Raw genomic sequence first — 15,376 nt, 5'->3', positions numbered from 1 at the left:
AGACCGAATTTCACTGGTTTATATTCTTTATTTAAAATTTGATTATAGGTAAATTCACTGTAATATTAAACACGATAGAGTCAAATAGATTATTCAGATTGAAGAATTTGCTATTCTACACGTTTGTAAGATGGTGACATAGCATGCAGATGACGCACGTCTTTCTCTCGATACGGGGAGTACTAGGCTGGTGATTATTGAGTTGGCATCAAAGTTTGATGCAGCCACGTTTAATTTAATTTGTCATGCTAATATTATGATCTAAGCACGGCTAGTGGTGAATCTAAGTGTAATTGTATGATGTACTGGTTGGACTAGAATATTAAGGTTATTTTAAATGACGATACGTGCAGTAGATACCATTTGGCGTTTTATATAAGTTATTAGTTAATGCCTTCAAAGTTTTAAAGCTTTGGCCATAAAATTAGAAAATAAAAAAGTCCGTTCATGAATATTATAATTTGTCAAAGAAAATAAATATTCTAGGTATTTACTTGACTACTTAATACTAATGAAATAAGAAACTTGCATGATGTTAGTGGGAATACGATATTTTCCCACCACGACGTTAAGGCTAAAGAACATTGATTCGCGAATCATGATCTGTAGTTCCATACAACTGATTTATTGTTATCAATTAGTAATTATAATTTTTAAACCATAAATTAAATAGTAAATACCTATCTGTCTTGAATATTTTAAATTACACATGATGTAAGTTATGATAAATTAAAAATCGCCACTGACTTGTTAACAGTAGTACAGGACAGTAAATTATTTAATCAAATAATTTAAAAAACAAGCAATAAAAAAAATGGTTGTGGGCTTAGTACTGTATTCGATTCAGCTATCCATAACTATTGACATTGATTTTGAATATACTAATGTACTATGTATTTGGATTTGTTTACTGTATACTTAGCATAATCAATACAATTGCCTATTGGCTATTATACATACATTATATACAAAAAATATAGTTAAATTGTAATTTTATCTTTTAGTGATAAGTGAAAATGTTTTGCAATTTTCAGAATGAATCTAATTTGCACAAATTTTTCATTTAAATGAAGTAGCAAATGATATTAGAATACAACTGATCATATTTTTGTTCATTGTATTTATTAATATAAATTTCTTATGAAATTTTTGTGTGACTATACAAGTTTACAGAGAAAAAAGCTGATCCATTAAAAAAATAATTAGATTAATGATATATTTGACAATGAGTATAGATTGTAAAGAAGGTAGAACTAATTGTATTTTTTAATTATTTTAATATTTTATATTAATACACATTACACACAATGCGTACTGAAATTTTTATAATTTTTTATCTTGAATAATTTGTTGATTCTAATTATAAAATTTAAAACTAAATAAAAGAAAATATTAATTATCTTATTTATTATACTTTTATATGTATATGTATAAATATATATATATATATACATAAAAAATAGCAAATTAATAATTATAATAAAAAGGAACCTGTATCTGATAAATTAAAATTGGTTTCTAAAAAAATTATTACAATTAAATAAAATTCTATTTGTATCAAATTTTAAAGAAATGCACAGAATAATATAGACACACACAAAATAATCATCATGTAAGTATGTATTTATTTAAATTTGTTGTTGATTATAATTTGATTTTTAAACAAATGACATCACTGCACTGCTAACATATTTAAAATAAATTTAAATCTGAAAATTTAAAAAAAAAAAAAAAGTTATTTTTTTAACAGAATAATTATGTTATTATGATTTTATTGATCTTACATTATCAACAGCATTGTCTGCTTCTTCATCATCGCTAATATCATCTCCGAACTCAATATCTTCATCCAATCCATCATCAACAAATGTGACTGTATCATTGATGCGAACTAAGGATAATAAATTTATATGTCAATTATATTTTAAATATCTTTATAAATTAATGAAATTGTTATTACCAGTTTCTGGAAATTCTCCATAAGTTTTTAAGTTACGAGCTTCATCTGGTGTATACTTCAAAATGACATCAGCTTTTGTGTCTTGATATTCACGTAAACCTATTAATACTATATCAGCTTGATTAATCCACACCTAAAATTAAAAATCTATTATACAAATAAACCATTTTTTATTAGACTATAATTAATATTTATTTAAACAAAATAAAACAATATTAGTGAAAAGCTTTACTTCAAAATAAATATATAAATTAAGTATATTTTTTATTATCTTGTCTACATCCTAAAGATAACTAAATATAAAATGTTTCATTCAGTAAATCATTTGTAGGTTGTTAGTTTTAATACAAATGAGAATTAATCTATTATAAATGTTAAAGGTAAAAACAGTACCTGTATTTAAATGTTAGGGTTTTTTTTAATTAAAATTTTTTGGGAGTTATGAGCACTTAATCTTAATAAAATCAATAATCTTATACACTCATATTCACTTAAGAATTTGAATATTGTCAAATTTCAATTTTAACATTATATTCAAAATTAAATAAGGGGTTATAACTTATAAATTCATTATTTAATTAGAATAGTGTAAGTTAACTTTGAACAAAATGTAAGAGGTTTAGTTATAAATAATGCAAACATTTACAATATTAATAAAAATTGAGTACCTTTTTCCTAAGTTTTCCTCGTATGTGACAGAGTCGTTTAACACCATCAAAGCACATAGCTTCTAAACGACCATTTCCCAACATTTTGGTAACTTGAGCGTATTCTGTACAAAAAAATGTAAATATAATAATGTTTTTAATTGAAAAATAAATAAATTAAAAGTAATAGAACAATTATCTTTGATTTTTATTTAATAAGTAAGTGTAGTTATAAAATTAAATATAAATGTACAATACCCTAATTTGAGTTTATAGGAAATTAATTAAACATATAAACAGTATTTAAGATGTATTTTATACTTAAAATAATTATAAATAATTACTATACATTTCGTTGCAAAAGTGTGAATCCAAAATTGTGAAATGTAATTTAAAATTTATTTTCTTTAGAAAGAAAACCTAAATTACACAACATTCAACAGTAAAAAATGGTTTAAATTCGGTAAGTAGCAATGGAAATGTAGGATTTTATTCTGTTATGCAATTTACAATATTATATTATATGAGATTCACATACATATTTCTGCTCAGACACGAGACCCATAAAATGTTATAGTTACAAATGTCTCAAATGAAAAATCACTATTTAAACTTGGATTAATAAATATATATTTTATTTCTAATTAATATTTAATACGTTTTATAAATCAGAGTTATTCATCTTATTGTTCTATGTGTGTATATATACACAATTCCAAGGTTATAATAATATCTATCAATTTGTTTTTATATTTTTATAATTCTTTAAATACATACAAAAACAATGCTTTAACACTATATCCTAATCTTTTATTACACACTATTTATTCTAAATTACTTATAATGCTAAATCATTCCAAAATCATTACATGCTGCATATACTGAATACTTAATAAAATATTAATACCTTGGCCATCTTCTTTGAACACCAATTCTCGCTTTTCAGTTTCATTTTCGTTCTTACCACGCCTACGATTTTTACCTCCCTTTCCTACGGGCATAAAAGATAATATTAAAAAGTAAGATGAAATATGGTGTGTAAATAATTATAAATACCAAAAACACTGGATTAAGTAACTGAACACTAAAAGCATGAACGAATTCCTTACCTTTATTCTTAGGCATTATGTATTGATGACTGACGTGACTTGAGATTAAAAGCTTACTGGTTAATGAATCGGCTGATGATAAACGATTTCTTAACTAAAAGATTCACAACGTTTTTCTCAAATATCTATTAGAAAATAGAAATATCTAAAGGAACGCGTTTACGCGTAAGGCGTTATCAAAATCATCAGTCCACTTTGATCTAAAAAACATGATTCAGTGATTACTGACGGTATTTACTGGTTATGGATCACTTACCTTTTGTTCCACAATTCAGTTGTTCCAAAAGCAATTTGTTCGAATTGAATAAATATATTGTAATATGCTCAATACCTACTTTCATAATTCATGTAACATTTTTATTTCACAATAAGCGTTAGTACTTGAAAAATTAACACCGAGATATCTTTTCAAATATATTATCACTATTGATCAATATAATGAGTGATTTATTAAAGTACTAATTGGGTTCTAAGTTCTACACATCAAAGTATGTGTATACTGTATATAATATATAGGTATACAATTAGTAGTCTTAACTAGAATGACTTCTAATATGAACTATGATTTGACAGCGGTGACATGATTTAAAAGACGCAACTGTGAGGTTGTGGCAGTGTAGTTAAATTATGAGGTCTCTGGTTTAGGAGAAAAGGGACGGAAATACCATACATAAGGTCAGTGATTAACACTATTATAAGTCCTAAACTAGAAGTTTCCAAACTATGGGTTACGATCATATTTTTAGTGGGTCGCGTTATATTTTTAAATAATATAATTGTTTTAAATATATGGTCATTGAAATCGAAAAAGTTTAACCCCTATCCTCCTCCATTGGGCACGCCACTGTATATTAGGGTAATATTTTATAATATGAAGAAGTCCGCAATACAGAATTTGTAGATGTACCATAGTCCATAGAGTCTACGGCACCTGCACGCTTCACAAGTCATACAATAATTGTATTTTTTATTTACTAACCTGTGTTATACTAAAATAAACAACCTGTTTGACTTAAATCGACTTGAGCAAATCATAAAATTCACATTTGATTATTTGAACCACGGACAATTCGTTCGTTACAGTATATATTTTGTTTTGAGAAATATATTTTGTTCCGACACTTATTTATTCCAATGATCAATTTATTGTTCCACAATTTTATTTACGAGTAGATAATATATCACTGTGTAACTAATACTTCCAAATTTCAAGTATATTATAAATTTGTTCTAAGATTCATTGTTCTAAACTTTACCTATTCCAATGTTGGTTTAGATACCTACTCCAATTTACATTTGTAGCAAATAACCATTTTGAACATTTTATTACATAGGTACACTATAATATATTATCAAAGTTTTGAATAAATGTTTGTTGAAATAAATGTTATTTGGAATAAACAATGGTTTGAACAATTAATAATAGGACTATAAAAATGATTTATAACGACGATGTATAGAGATTTTTTTAAAGGCCAGGATTATGAAGTTCTTACCTGTTTTCCGTTTGGTTATGTATATTAAAGTTGAGAAGTAAGCCGTATTATAGATAATGGAATTACTTATGAATAACATTATATTAAACTTGCATATTTTATTTATAAATATTATAGATTTTATACATTTTTTTATTACAAAATATTCATAGTTTGTTAATTTGTATTATTTTGATGAATTATGTAAACATTATTTGAACTTAAAATATATATGTAAAAAAATTGTGCCTATTTATTTATAAAAATTTTATACAGATATAAAAAAAACTTATGTGGGATATTGTATTAAACTATTAAGCTTTTAAGAATTTTGATTTAGAAAATAATTATAATAAAATAAAATATTTTTGAAATAACATTATGTTTAAAAAATGATAATTTAAACATTTGGCGAAAGTATCAAATTTTCAATTATTTTTTTTTTTTTTTTTTTTTTGAATAACAGCGAATAGCAAAAATTGTTTGAGGATCTATTGTAATAAAATATCATTTTAGAAATTAATTTATCGTTCCGAAAAAAATTTTTGTTTAAAAAAGCCTCAACATGAATAAAAAACTATATATTACATTTTCAAATTTTAGGTAGGTAGGTATATGTACAGAAAATCTATTATACATTTTTAATTATAAAATATATTTAGTAAATTTTGAGACTTTAACTAGTAGCCAAAATTTAACTTTAAATGCTTATAAAAAGTATTGTGACTAAAAATTATTGATTTTTTTCAATTAGGAGTCTATTAAATTAATTACACAGTGTACGAATGTACGATAAAAAAAATTAAAAAAATAAAATTACTAATATACTGAAAGTTCCTTGTCATATTTCGAGAATAAACAGACGACAATATGGGTGGAACTATATTTGATATCTTAACTCTTAAGTCATCGCTAACAAAAGTTTATGACATGAATTATATCCATAGAAAAACACTCCTATAGGCTATAATACATAAAATACATGATATAAGTACGTACAATTCTAATAGAATTTATATTTACATGGTTATATTATAATAGTTTAATAAAATTTGTTTAAGAATATAAAATGTTGTTTTTAAAAATGTAGTAAATAGTAATCATATTCTTATTATTATTGCGTACACGAAAAATTATTAAAGTTAATTGAGTTTCATAAATTAAATTTATTTACTTTAAAAACTTGGCTATTGGGGTTGGTCGATCCTTATCCTCCAATTACGGCCTTGGTTATTGATTATATATTGTTCGTTCTGCGTATAGATGATAATAAACAAAAATAACAATACTAATAATTAATAATTTTATTATCTATATGACATATTTACGAGTAACATGTATTCAGTATTGTGAACAGAAATAAACGAATTTTATTAGTATATTATACAGACGGTAGATTGTCGTTTTCAATTATATTTTGTTGTTCTACTGGTTTATCTGTTGCCCATGGTTGTATTTCCGCCGAAGCGAAAATAGCATATAAAATTGCCATCGCTAAACATACTATCGCCATAAGCATATCAGCTGTGGTATCGTTAAGTATCTTTGTGAAAACGTAATTGCAACAGTTAATTTCGTTTGATAATATTTAAATATTTTTATTTTATTACCTTAAAATTAAATGTCATACTTAGGAGTGTGTCCAACAATGAATTGAAAATAACATGTACGGTGGTCAGAATACTAAAAAGTAAACTAGCATAGTTTGGTGCAATATCTAAATGGTTTATGTAAAATCCTGTAAAAATTGACATAATTTAGATTTCTAACATTACAAAAGTAGTTTTAAATATTATATATTTCACATAATTTTATACTTACCGAAAATATTGATGTATTCCATTTCTATAAGTACAAAATGGTAAGTTGTATAGGTTTCTAAAGTGTTACCGATATTGGCTTCCAGAAAATAATATATGCTTATTGAAATAAAATATAAACAACTACAAAACTTTCTGATGTTGGTGGTCGAAATGGAAACGGTAATTTCTGGAACTAATTCGACTAAGACGATGATGAGAAACAATACAATGGTAGTGTATGTTCTCAAATGCCATTCTGATAATTCCTATGTAGTCAAATAATGTGTTAAACGTTAAATATTAATTTCGTTTATAGAGAAATTTAAATGTTTTGGTGTTTAATAAAAGACTACTTACTTTTACGTAGAATTCACCATTTATTTTTTTAGTAAAAACTTGACCATTACACGCGTATAATAAAGCAATCACAAGGACATGCTTAGAAGTAAACAACGATTTCCATGGTATGTCCGATACGATTGAATGGATTAATGAAACACCAGGTTTTTCAAAAGAATATTGCGGGTTGTTTGAACCTCCAAACAATATAATATCACGGTTCAAGTTTCGAAATTGATTACCATTGATCACGTACAACCACAAAACGTACCACGCCAACCCGATTACTCCTAATAAAATACATTGTATCGTGTTAGATTATTATTCTGGTGTTCAAGTGTGTTGAGTATCGCGACTTAAATGTAAGTATACCAATAGATAGAGTTAACGTATAAGACGAATATATATGGTGGAGATTATTAATAATACTCTCTTTGAAATTTTCGCTTCCATATATCAACTCATACATTACTATTGGAGCGTGACGTATTGTCTGCATATTCAGCGGAATCCAATATGTCCAAACCCTATCAAACGCTGAACTCGCCGCGGCCTAGGGCATAAATACACACCATAATTATAAATGTTTGTTATGTAGTCGAACTTCACAATTAATTATCTTATTTTTACCTCGGCCATTCCCAAACAAAATTGTAAGAAAAAATGCGTGTAAGTGTTTATGTAACATAAACTCATGACTACAATTAAATGACCAATTGACGATATGATGATGGAAAGCCCTAAAATACTAAAAACACCATTTTAAAACTATACTGCATTATGGTAATACACTTTTAGGTGAGGCGTAGGGTTTGGCTAGGATTTATATGCATGTTAGAATAAAGTTTTCCCAAATAATAAATTCGCGTAATACGCAAGTCGCTACAGAAACTATTTAAAGTTAAAACAAGTATACATTTTTATTTTAAATTTCATCAAATTTAAATTTACATTATATATATTTATATTATAAATCCTGGCCTTATATTATGTCTATTAAATATATTAATTAATTACTTGTGAGCTGGATAAACGGTGGCCAAGATACCGACAGGTATCAAACTGATAATATATCCATACTCGTAGAAATATAAGTAAATAAAATGGGAATTGTCAATCTGTAATCATACATTATTATTTAAATAGATAATTGAAAAATAGGTATTAATGTATTATCAAATCTTTTTGATATATTCAGCGGTATATTTGTGGTAAATAAAAAAATTGAAAACAGTTATTTTGCATGGGCAGGCACTTACTTTATTTTGATCGGACAAAAACTCAAAATACATAAAATGTAAATAACATTGAAACGACAAAATTGATAAACCTATAAAAAAAAATATTAGTTTACTATACAAACATATTATTTAATATATTATATATATATATATTTTAAATTATATATTTCCGTCTAACAGGTTTAACTAAAAATAGAGTACCAGAGATACCTATCTAATAAATTTCAATTACTAATCAACAAGAATTCAGCTATAATAAATACAAGATAATTATAAGTACCCTTTACCTTCTAATAAATTAATTATTACAAAGTATTATTATTAGAATATTTAAATATATAAATAAACTTAAAGATTTGGTTATAAAACATAGAGTACCTACATAATTTGTGAAATTTTGCTAATTTGCTTTTTTCATATAGAATATAGACACATTGCCACCTTAATTGAAATATTAATGTTTGAATGCTAGTATAGACGATTGAAGACGAGTGAACATCACCGGAGTATTGATAGATGATAAACAAGAAACTATAAAATTCTAATTGAAAAAATACTACAATTTACCTATAAATCCAAGTAAAATTATTGCATATTCTCTGTTCCAATAAGTAGTTTTCAAACAGATAAATCTGTCGATGAGTCTGTACGACGGTTGTTGAAAGTGAGAAGAAGAATTCCATCTATTGGTCTCGTTTTCTCTGAGATTCATCCTTCACTCCTTGCAATTAATCGGTTGGTTGGCGGATTCAGCTGTGCGGTTTTTTTGATGTTCAAATGTGTTAAGATACTCTATAGAGAATATATTTTTAAGCACCAAAAATATAATAATATTTGAATATTTTAAAATATATTCTTTAACTATGAAACAGCTATTATTTACTAATTTTTTTTTCATTAATAATTTGTTTGTTAATTTGTATAGTATAAAAATATTGTTGAAAATTAAATGTACAAACATTTAAATTTAATTTAATAGGGGATAGATAAAAACATTATTTTCCTTTTTTAAATAACGTTTTTAGTATTTTAACAGTAAACATAAGTTGTTGTTAATTTAACCATGGTATTTTTTTAAATTTAAATTACCTATTTGATGTTCGTTTTTGAAGTTTTTTTCTAATTTATATGATCGGAATAAAAATACTGAAAAAAAGTTGTAAATAGATTATACACTAAAAATTTCAAATTTTTACAGTTATATGTTTAAAATTTATTATTAATCCGGTATGTGTATTTTACGGCCAGAGTGCAGTACAAGCAATGAATATCTAAGCATAATTATTAATATTATATACTAAAATTATAAAGAGCGAATAAACTATATATGTGTTCAGATAAACAATTCTATGATAAAATTTTATTATAATGTATTATATGACAATAATTATCTTTTAAATGTCATACTTTCCTTGAATTCGTCAATTTATTATTTTTTTATTTGTCCGCCATATGAATCAATATAAAATAAAAATAATCTAAATTTTAAAGTATATTTTGTAATTAATTTAAACATTGAAACAGAAATTATTTTGAATTCGTAACACATTATATACGTTTAGAACTTTCACTCTTACGAAACCGGCTGAAAATATGTCTTGTTTCGTATCGTTAACTAAAATATTAATTAACATAATATGTCTGTATTATGGTAAAGTGTGGCCTTTATTGTTAATATTATACAATAGAAATAACATAACAAAATCAGTACAAAAATATAAAAAAATTTTCAGTTAAATTTTATAAATATAATTTTGATGCTGTGGGTAACATAGATAGGTAATGTTTGAATCATATCTAGTATCTAATTCTAAAATTAGTATTTTGATACTTACCAATTATTTAAAATGTTTACGTCGTTACTCGATTTGGCTGCAGAATTTTTTGTACAAGAATGAAAATAGGTAATATTATTAGATATTATAGCTATGTTTATTGAATGACAAATTAGAAAGGTATCATCACGGTTTTTTGATACGCAGTCCCCGCTCAAATATTTCTTCATTTCGTCTATGTCGTAGTTCTCCATATTTTATTGGCTGACATTATTATTGTTGCGTAAATACAAAATGTTTTTATCATCGTAATTCGTAAACTGTTACTTAATTTATTCTGTGTACCTACTTAGTTACTTCTGTCACTGAATAAAATATATGACTATTCTTTGCTTCAGTTAGTGTTTTTTACTAAAAAGAAAAATTGACAAAAAATTGAAATTTGATAATATGTAATGATAATAACATGGGAAACAAAATAAACCAATCAGAAGTGAAGAACTACGACATAGGCCAGGGGTGAAGGAGATGCGCATACCGTGCAAAACTAGTACTACTGTGATGATATTTACCTATCTAATTTATTATGGTTTATTATATATTATATTATTAAATTAAGATTATTATTAAGTATTTTATGTAAATTAATGTTACTCTAACAGTAATTTACGAATTCGTAACACATATGGTCCCTAGTGTAGATTAACGAACTTACAGCAGTAGTTAGTGGTATCTGTTACTACTGATATATATTTAAATAATTATTTTTGACATGTGATGTGGACTGTACTTTGACGGGATAACTATTTGACAAATAATAGTATCCAGATAGCATTTTTTGCATTGATAATGTTTTATAAATGTCAAATTTTCACTACAAACTTATTATTATATATGTTATTATTAATATTATATTCTGATTATATTATTTTATAAAAATGAATTGTTTAAATAATATTATATTAGTAGGTTTAATAATCCATATTTTTACTATAATTAATTTGCATTTTTTAAATATTTCTTATCAAAATTACTCCTGTACCTATGTTTAAATTATCATTAAAGTATAATAAAAAATAATACATTACAAAATAATAATAATAATAGGTAACAAAATACTCTCAATGAATTATTGTTATGATATTAAAAACGAATTATTAAAATTATATTACTGTTAATTGTTATTATTGTAATGACATAATAATAATCTAAGAATACTATCAATATGATATTATAATGGAAATAAAAATAAAAAATGTTTGTACACGCATACACACACACACACACGCACATATATATTATATTATAGTAGAAAATAAACAGTATACGAATATATTTTTATATGAAAAACCCGCGTTTCATGTCAACTTCTTTTTTAATTTAGCGCTTACAAACAAAATAGTTGCTTTTTCAAATCAAAAGCAAGCCAGATTTCGCAATTGGTTTTCTAAATTTTAAGCGTCAAATGTATAACATGCAATCCTTTAGCATATGATTGAAAATTATAATGCAATGATGATTGCTAGAAACAAGTTTCCAAATTTATTTTTCCAAAATCAATTTGGATTAAAAAATGAAATCTTTAAAATTAAGCTGTTAAACCTTATATGTAGTATGATAATAGTTAAGATTATTCTTTTAACACTGTGTTTTCGTGTTTCACATTCTTCCATTCAGGATTTGTTCAGGAACGACTAACCAATAAATACAAGACATATATTTCAACACAACGACTTTTTCGCATCGTTTTAACGTCAATGGTTATTGCAGTAAATCCGTACAACAGTTCATCAAGCAGTCCAGTCTCGGTTACTGGTTAGGTTACCAAATGAACTTATTTTATGTCCTTGTCGTTATTAGCCGCGGTCAGTTCGCTGTTACTAGCTACACACAGGTCGTAGCCGATCGGTCGGCAGTCGTCTCATCTGCATTTTCTGTACGCCGCGGTCGCTCGTCCATAATTGCTAACATAACGACTCTCACACTCGTGTTTAGGTTTTCGGCTGCGGTTGGTTTCGACGTATAGCCATGCACAAATATTATTCAGTTGCGAATTAATTGTATTGTACGATTAAATAAAATACAGTTGTTAATTTTGAAATATCGCGCTCGCGAATTCAGTCTAAAATAAACAATAAGCGTAATCGTCTATCTGAAAAACGTTGAAATTCCTTTCTATTTTTTAAATCAACATTATCGGACGAAATGGTTTTCATCACAATCATCATAAAATATTTGGCACTTACACACTTATTATTCATTTTAGAGATGACGTGTGGGTGAGAAATTCCATTATACATAAATGTATGATATTTATTAAAATAATATATAACGGAGTTGCTTGCACAGAAAGTATCGAGTTATTTTATGAAACCTAGTTTCTACAATGATTTTACGACCGTTTTATTCCTATTTTTGTTTTTAAAAAATTCAGAAATGAGGCAACCTTTATAATCTACTGACCTTGCATTATAATATCTATTCATATCACGCGCGTTATCATATCATTGGCATTATGTACTACATCCTATATATTTTTTTGAAATCAAATTTTATAAAGGATTTTCTGTTAAAAAACCTAGTAAATTATAAAAATCCTTCATAGCGAAGTTTTGTGGAATATTAAATATGTTATTTATATGCTATGTTGTATAACTAAATTATTTAAATCATATCTATTATAATTGCATGTTAGATAAAATATTTTAATATATTATATTATAATGTATTATGGCAAGCAGTTATAGTCAAATATTTATTAGACATCCCGTAATCGTTCTAATTAATTATCAATTGAAAATTTTTAATTGTTATGTCATGGGATTTACTGCTAATCATATTCAATAATTTTCTGTTTTAGACAATAGCTGTAAATGACGTATAAAATAAGAAAATAATTTAATTAATTAAATATTTTAATAAAGTATGATTTCTATACAAATATTATTAATATAGTCTATGAAAGTGCATGTGATTATATAAAATAGGAGTTTGTTACCTAATGTTATTATTATCTAATATATAATGATATTATAAAATGACAAATAAATATAATATAATATCGAAAATGTAATAAGGCACTTCGAGTATGCAATATTGATGCTTGCACGCATAATATTATTACAACTCTACTTGGATTGTTATTACTAATAACTTATTAGTAATTAGTAATAATGAGGGCTAGAATTTATATGCAAAAAAAAAAAAAATTGTAAAATATACAATTAATATCATATACAACAAAAAATATAAAATATACGCTTTAAAAAAGTCATACGATTTAAAATTAATTAAATAATATTCTTAACTATTCACGCTATTCAAATGTATTACACAAAATAATTACACGGTGTTTTAAATATTCAAAACTAATCGGTCTTTTGTTAGACCTTAATATAGGTGTACCTTAAATAGGTATTTTTGAATAGCGTTAATACATACTGTCGCATGATAAAAACGTCTAGTAATGAAATATACCTCAAAATATGCATTTTCGCGTTTTTATAGTCGAAATATGCAACAATATTAATTTTATTCAAAATATGCAATAATATGCATTTTGTTCAATATACGCTAAAATATGTAAAATAAAATCACTACTGTTTGTATCATTATGATGTGATTCATGGAAATTACTTACAAAAGCAATAATCAGAAGTTGCAAAACAAATATACTGCCCCGTATATATATTGGAATAAAGTTTTTGAAATTTGATGAGAATTGCCTCTGATTAAGATCATTTTTATTAAAATAGCACTAATTGTATTTTGAATATTTTGCATATTTTAACGGTTTTATCTATAAAATGCATATTTAATGCATGTTACTAGTTTTATAGTGCATATTATTATTTAAAGCACATATATTTGTTTTTCGTTTTATCTTTACATTCACAGCTACATAATATCGATAAAATTACGACCGGTCGTTATTGTCAAAGATAAGATGACATATTCACATGCAAAATTTATATAGTATATTAATATAGATCATTTTTTGTTTTAATTTTTCATTCATTTGGACTAATATTTTATAGATTGAAGATAAAGAATGTTAAATGACGAAAATGGTGAAATATTTTTTTATATTTTTAAAACCTTTTTATAAATTTTTAAGATTTAGTTAATAAAAATTTATTTTTTATATAATTTTTAATAAAATGTTTTTGATTCAATTTTTAGTGCATATTTAATAATATATGCATATTTTATAGCATATTAGAGGGTTTTTAGAAGCATATTTTGAGGATTTTTTGTGCATTTAAATTCCGTCCCTAAATATCAGTATTCAATTCAGTTAGCAAACAATCGACAAATTAGACACCATAACGTACTTCAGAACGTGTATAAGAACGAATATTTATATATTAACATCATTTTTATGTTAACATGTCACATACCTACTTATGTGATTTAAATTTTATTTTTTTAAATAATATTATACATGTTACAGTATGTAACATCCGTTGCCCGATAGAGACACACTGTTGTCAGAAATGCTAGCGCAGTCGGTGGAGTTACTATCTCTTGAACAATGAACGACTTCCATCATTTTTATGAGGGGCCGAAAAGCGATGCGGTGGAAACAGTGATGGTATAGGACGTTGTGCCGGCCTGCAAGGTGCCGGAAGTGAGAAATTTGTTTGCTAACCTGATCGGTTGGCTAAAACCGGATGTGACCGTACTGCAACGAGAATTAGCGTCTGCAGTCCAAACTATCACTCCCTTTGGCCGAAGACATTGGAAAAGACGATGGTGAGGTAATAATCTGAGGTTGATACGAGAAAAAGCACGGAGGTGTCTAGTGGTAAGTTACCCACGTACGTTTTCCGACCACTCGCGGTTTGGCGGGCGCCTGACTACTTTGGTCGCGCAAAGCAACAGACGACGATGACACAGCGGTTAGCAGTACCGACGCAAGAAACGGATTCCGTCTTGACTGCAGTACCAATGACACGGCGATGGTGACTCGTTGCGACGGCGGAGGAGACTTTGGCACGGAGTGAATGAGATAGTTAAAGCTAGGAA

General features: G+C 26.0%; 2 protein-coding genes across 3 annotated transcripts; both read right to left on the bottom strand.

The window, feature by feature from the left end:
- Nucleotides 1–1,669: 1,669 nt before the first annotated feature.
- LOC112595232 (eukaryotic translation initiation factor 1A, X-chromosomal-like) lies at nucleotides 1,670–3,908 on the bottom strand. The gene is made up of 6 exons (XM_025340368.1): nucleotides 3,717–3,908; nucleotides 3,515–3,598; nucleotides 2,629–2,732; nucleotides 1,961–2,093; nucleotides 1,785–1,891; nucleotides 1,670–1,709 (listed from the first exon to the last, which is right to left on the bottom strand). Exons 1-6 carry the CDS (start codon nucleotides 3,730–3,732, stop codon nucleotides 1,704–1,706), a joined length of 450 nt encoding a protein of 149 aa, XP_025196153.1. The 5' UTR covers nucleotides 3,733–3,908; the 3' UTR covers nucleotides 1,670–1,703.
- Nucleotides 3,909–6,480: 2,572 nt separating this feature from the next.
- On the bottom strand, nucleotides 6,481–10,749 carry LOC112595217 (vesicular glutamate transporter 2-like). 2 transcript variants are annotated; one of them, XM_025340350.1, is made up of 10 exons: nucleotides 10,409–10,749; nucleotides 9,141–9,365; nucleotides 8,592–8,662; nucleotides 8,350–8,450; nucleotides 7,963–8,080; nucleotides 7,705–7,885; nucleotides 7,351–7,622; nucleotides 7,013–7,259; nucleotides 6,802–6,929; nucleotides 6,481–6,734 (listed from the first exon to the last, which is right to left on the bottom strand). In XM_025340350.1, exons 2-10 carry the CDS (start codon nucleotides 9,283–9,285, stop codon nucleotides 6,573–6,575), a joined length of 1,425 nt encoding a protein of 474 aa, XP_025196135.1. In that variant the 5' UTR covers nucleotides 9,286–9,365; nucleotides 10,409–10,749; the 3' UTR covers nucleotides 6,481–6,572. The 2 variants fall into 2 exon arrangements, with proteins under 2 accessions (XP_025196135.1, XP_025196134.1); XM_025340349.1 differs by lacking the exon at nucleotides 10,409–10,749 and adding an exon at nucleotides 9,663–9,704.
- Between the last annotated feature and the right edge of the window lie 4,627 nt (nucleotides 10,750–15,376).

The sequence above is a fragment of the Melanaphis sacchari genome, unplaced genomic scaffold (genome assembly GCF_002803265.2).
Source record: "Melanaphis sacchari strain LSU unplaced genomic scaffold, SCAv2.0 Contig261_pilon_pilon, whole genome shotgun sequence".
Classification (NCBI taxonomy): Eukaryota; Metazoa; Arthropoda; class Insecta; order Hemiptera; family Aphididae; genus Melanaphis; species Melanaphis sacchari.
This window is presented reverse-complemented; position numbering and strand designations above follow the sequence as displayed.

Excerpts from the sequence above, each read along its gene's own strand:
- LOC112595232 (XM_025340368.1), bottom strand. Across the intron at positions 2,733-3,514 it reads GTTCAAAGAAGATGGCCAAG|AATACGCTCAAGTTACCAAA; the intron begins GTATTAATATTT and ends TTTTTTGTACAG. Across the intron at positions 1,892-1,960 it reads TGGAGAATTTCCAGAAACTG|TTCGCATCAATGATACAGTC; the intron begins GTAATAACAATT and ends TATTATCCTTAG.
- LOC112595217 (XM_025340350.1), bottom strand. The coding sequence starts at position 9,285 with ATGAATCTCAGAGAAAACGAGACCAATAGATGGAATTCTTCTTCTCAC. Across the intron at positions 8,081-8,349 it reads ACCGTTTATCCAGCTCACAA|TATTTTAGGGCTTTCCATCA; the intron begins GTAATTAATTAA and ends TGGTGTTTTTAG. Across the intron at positions 6,735-6,801 it reads GTATGACATTTAATTTTAAG|ATACTTAACGATACCACAGC; the intron begins GTAATAAAATAA and ends GTTTTCACAAAG.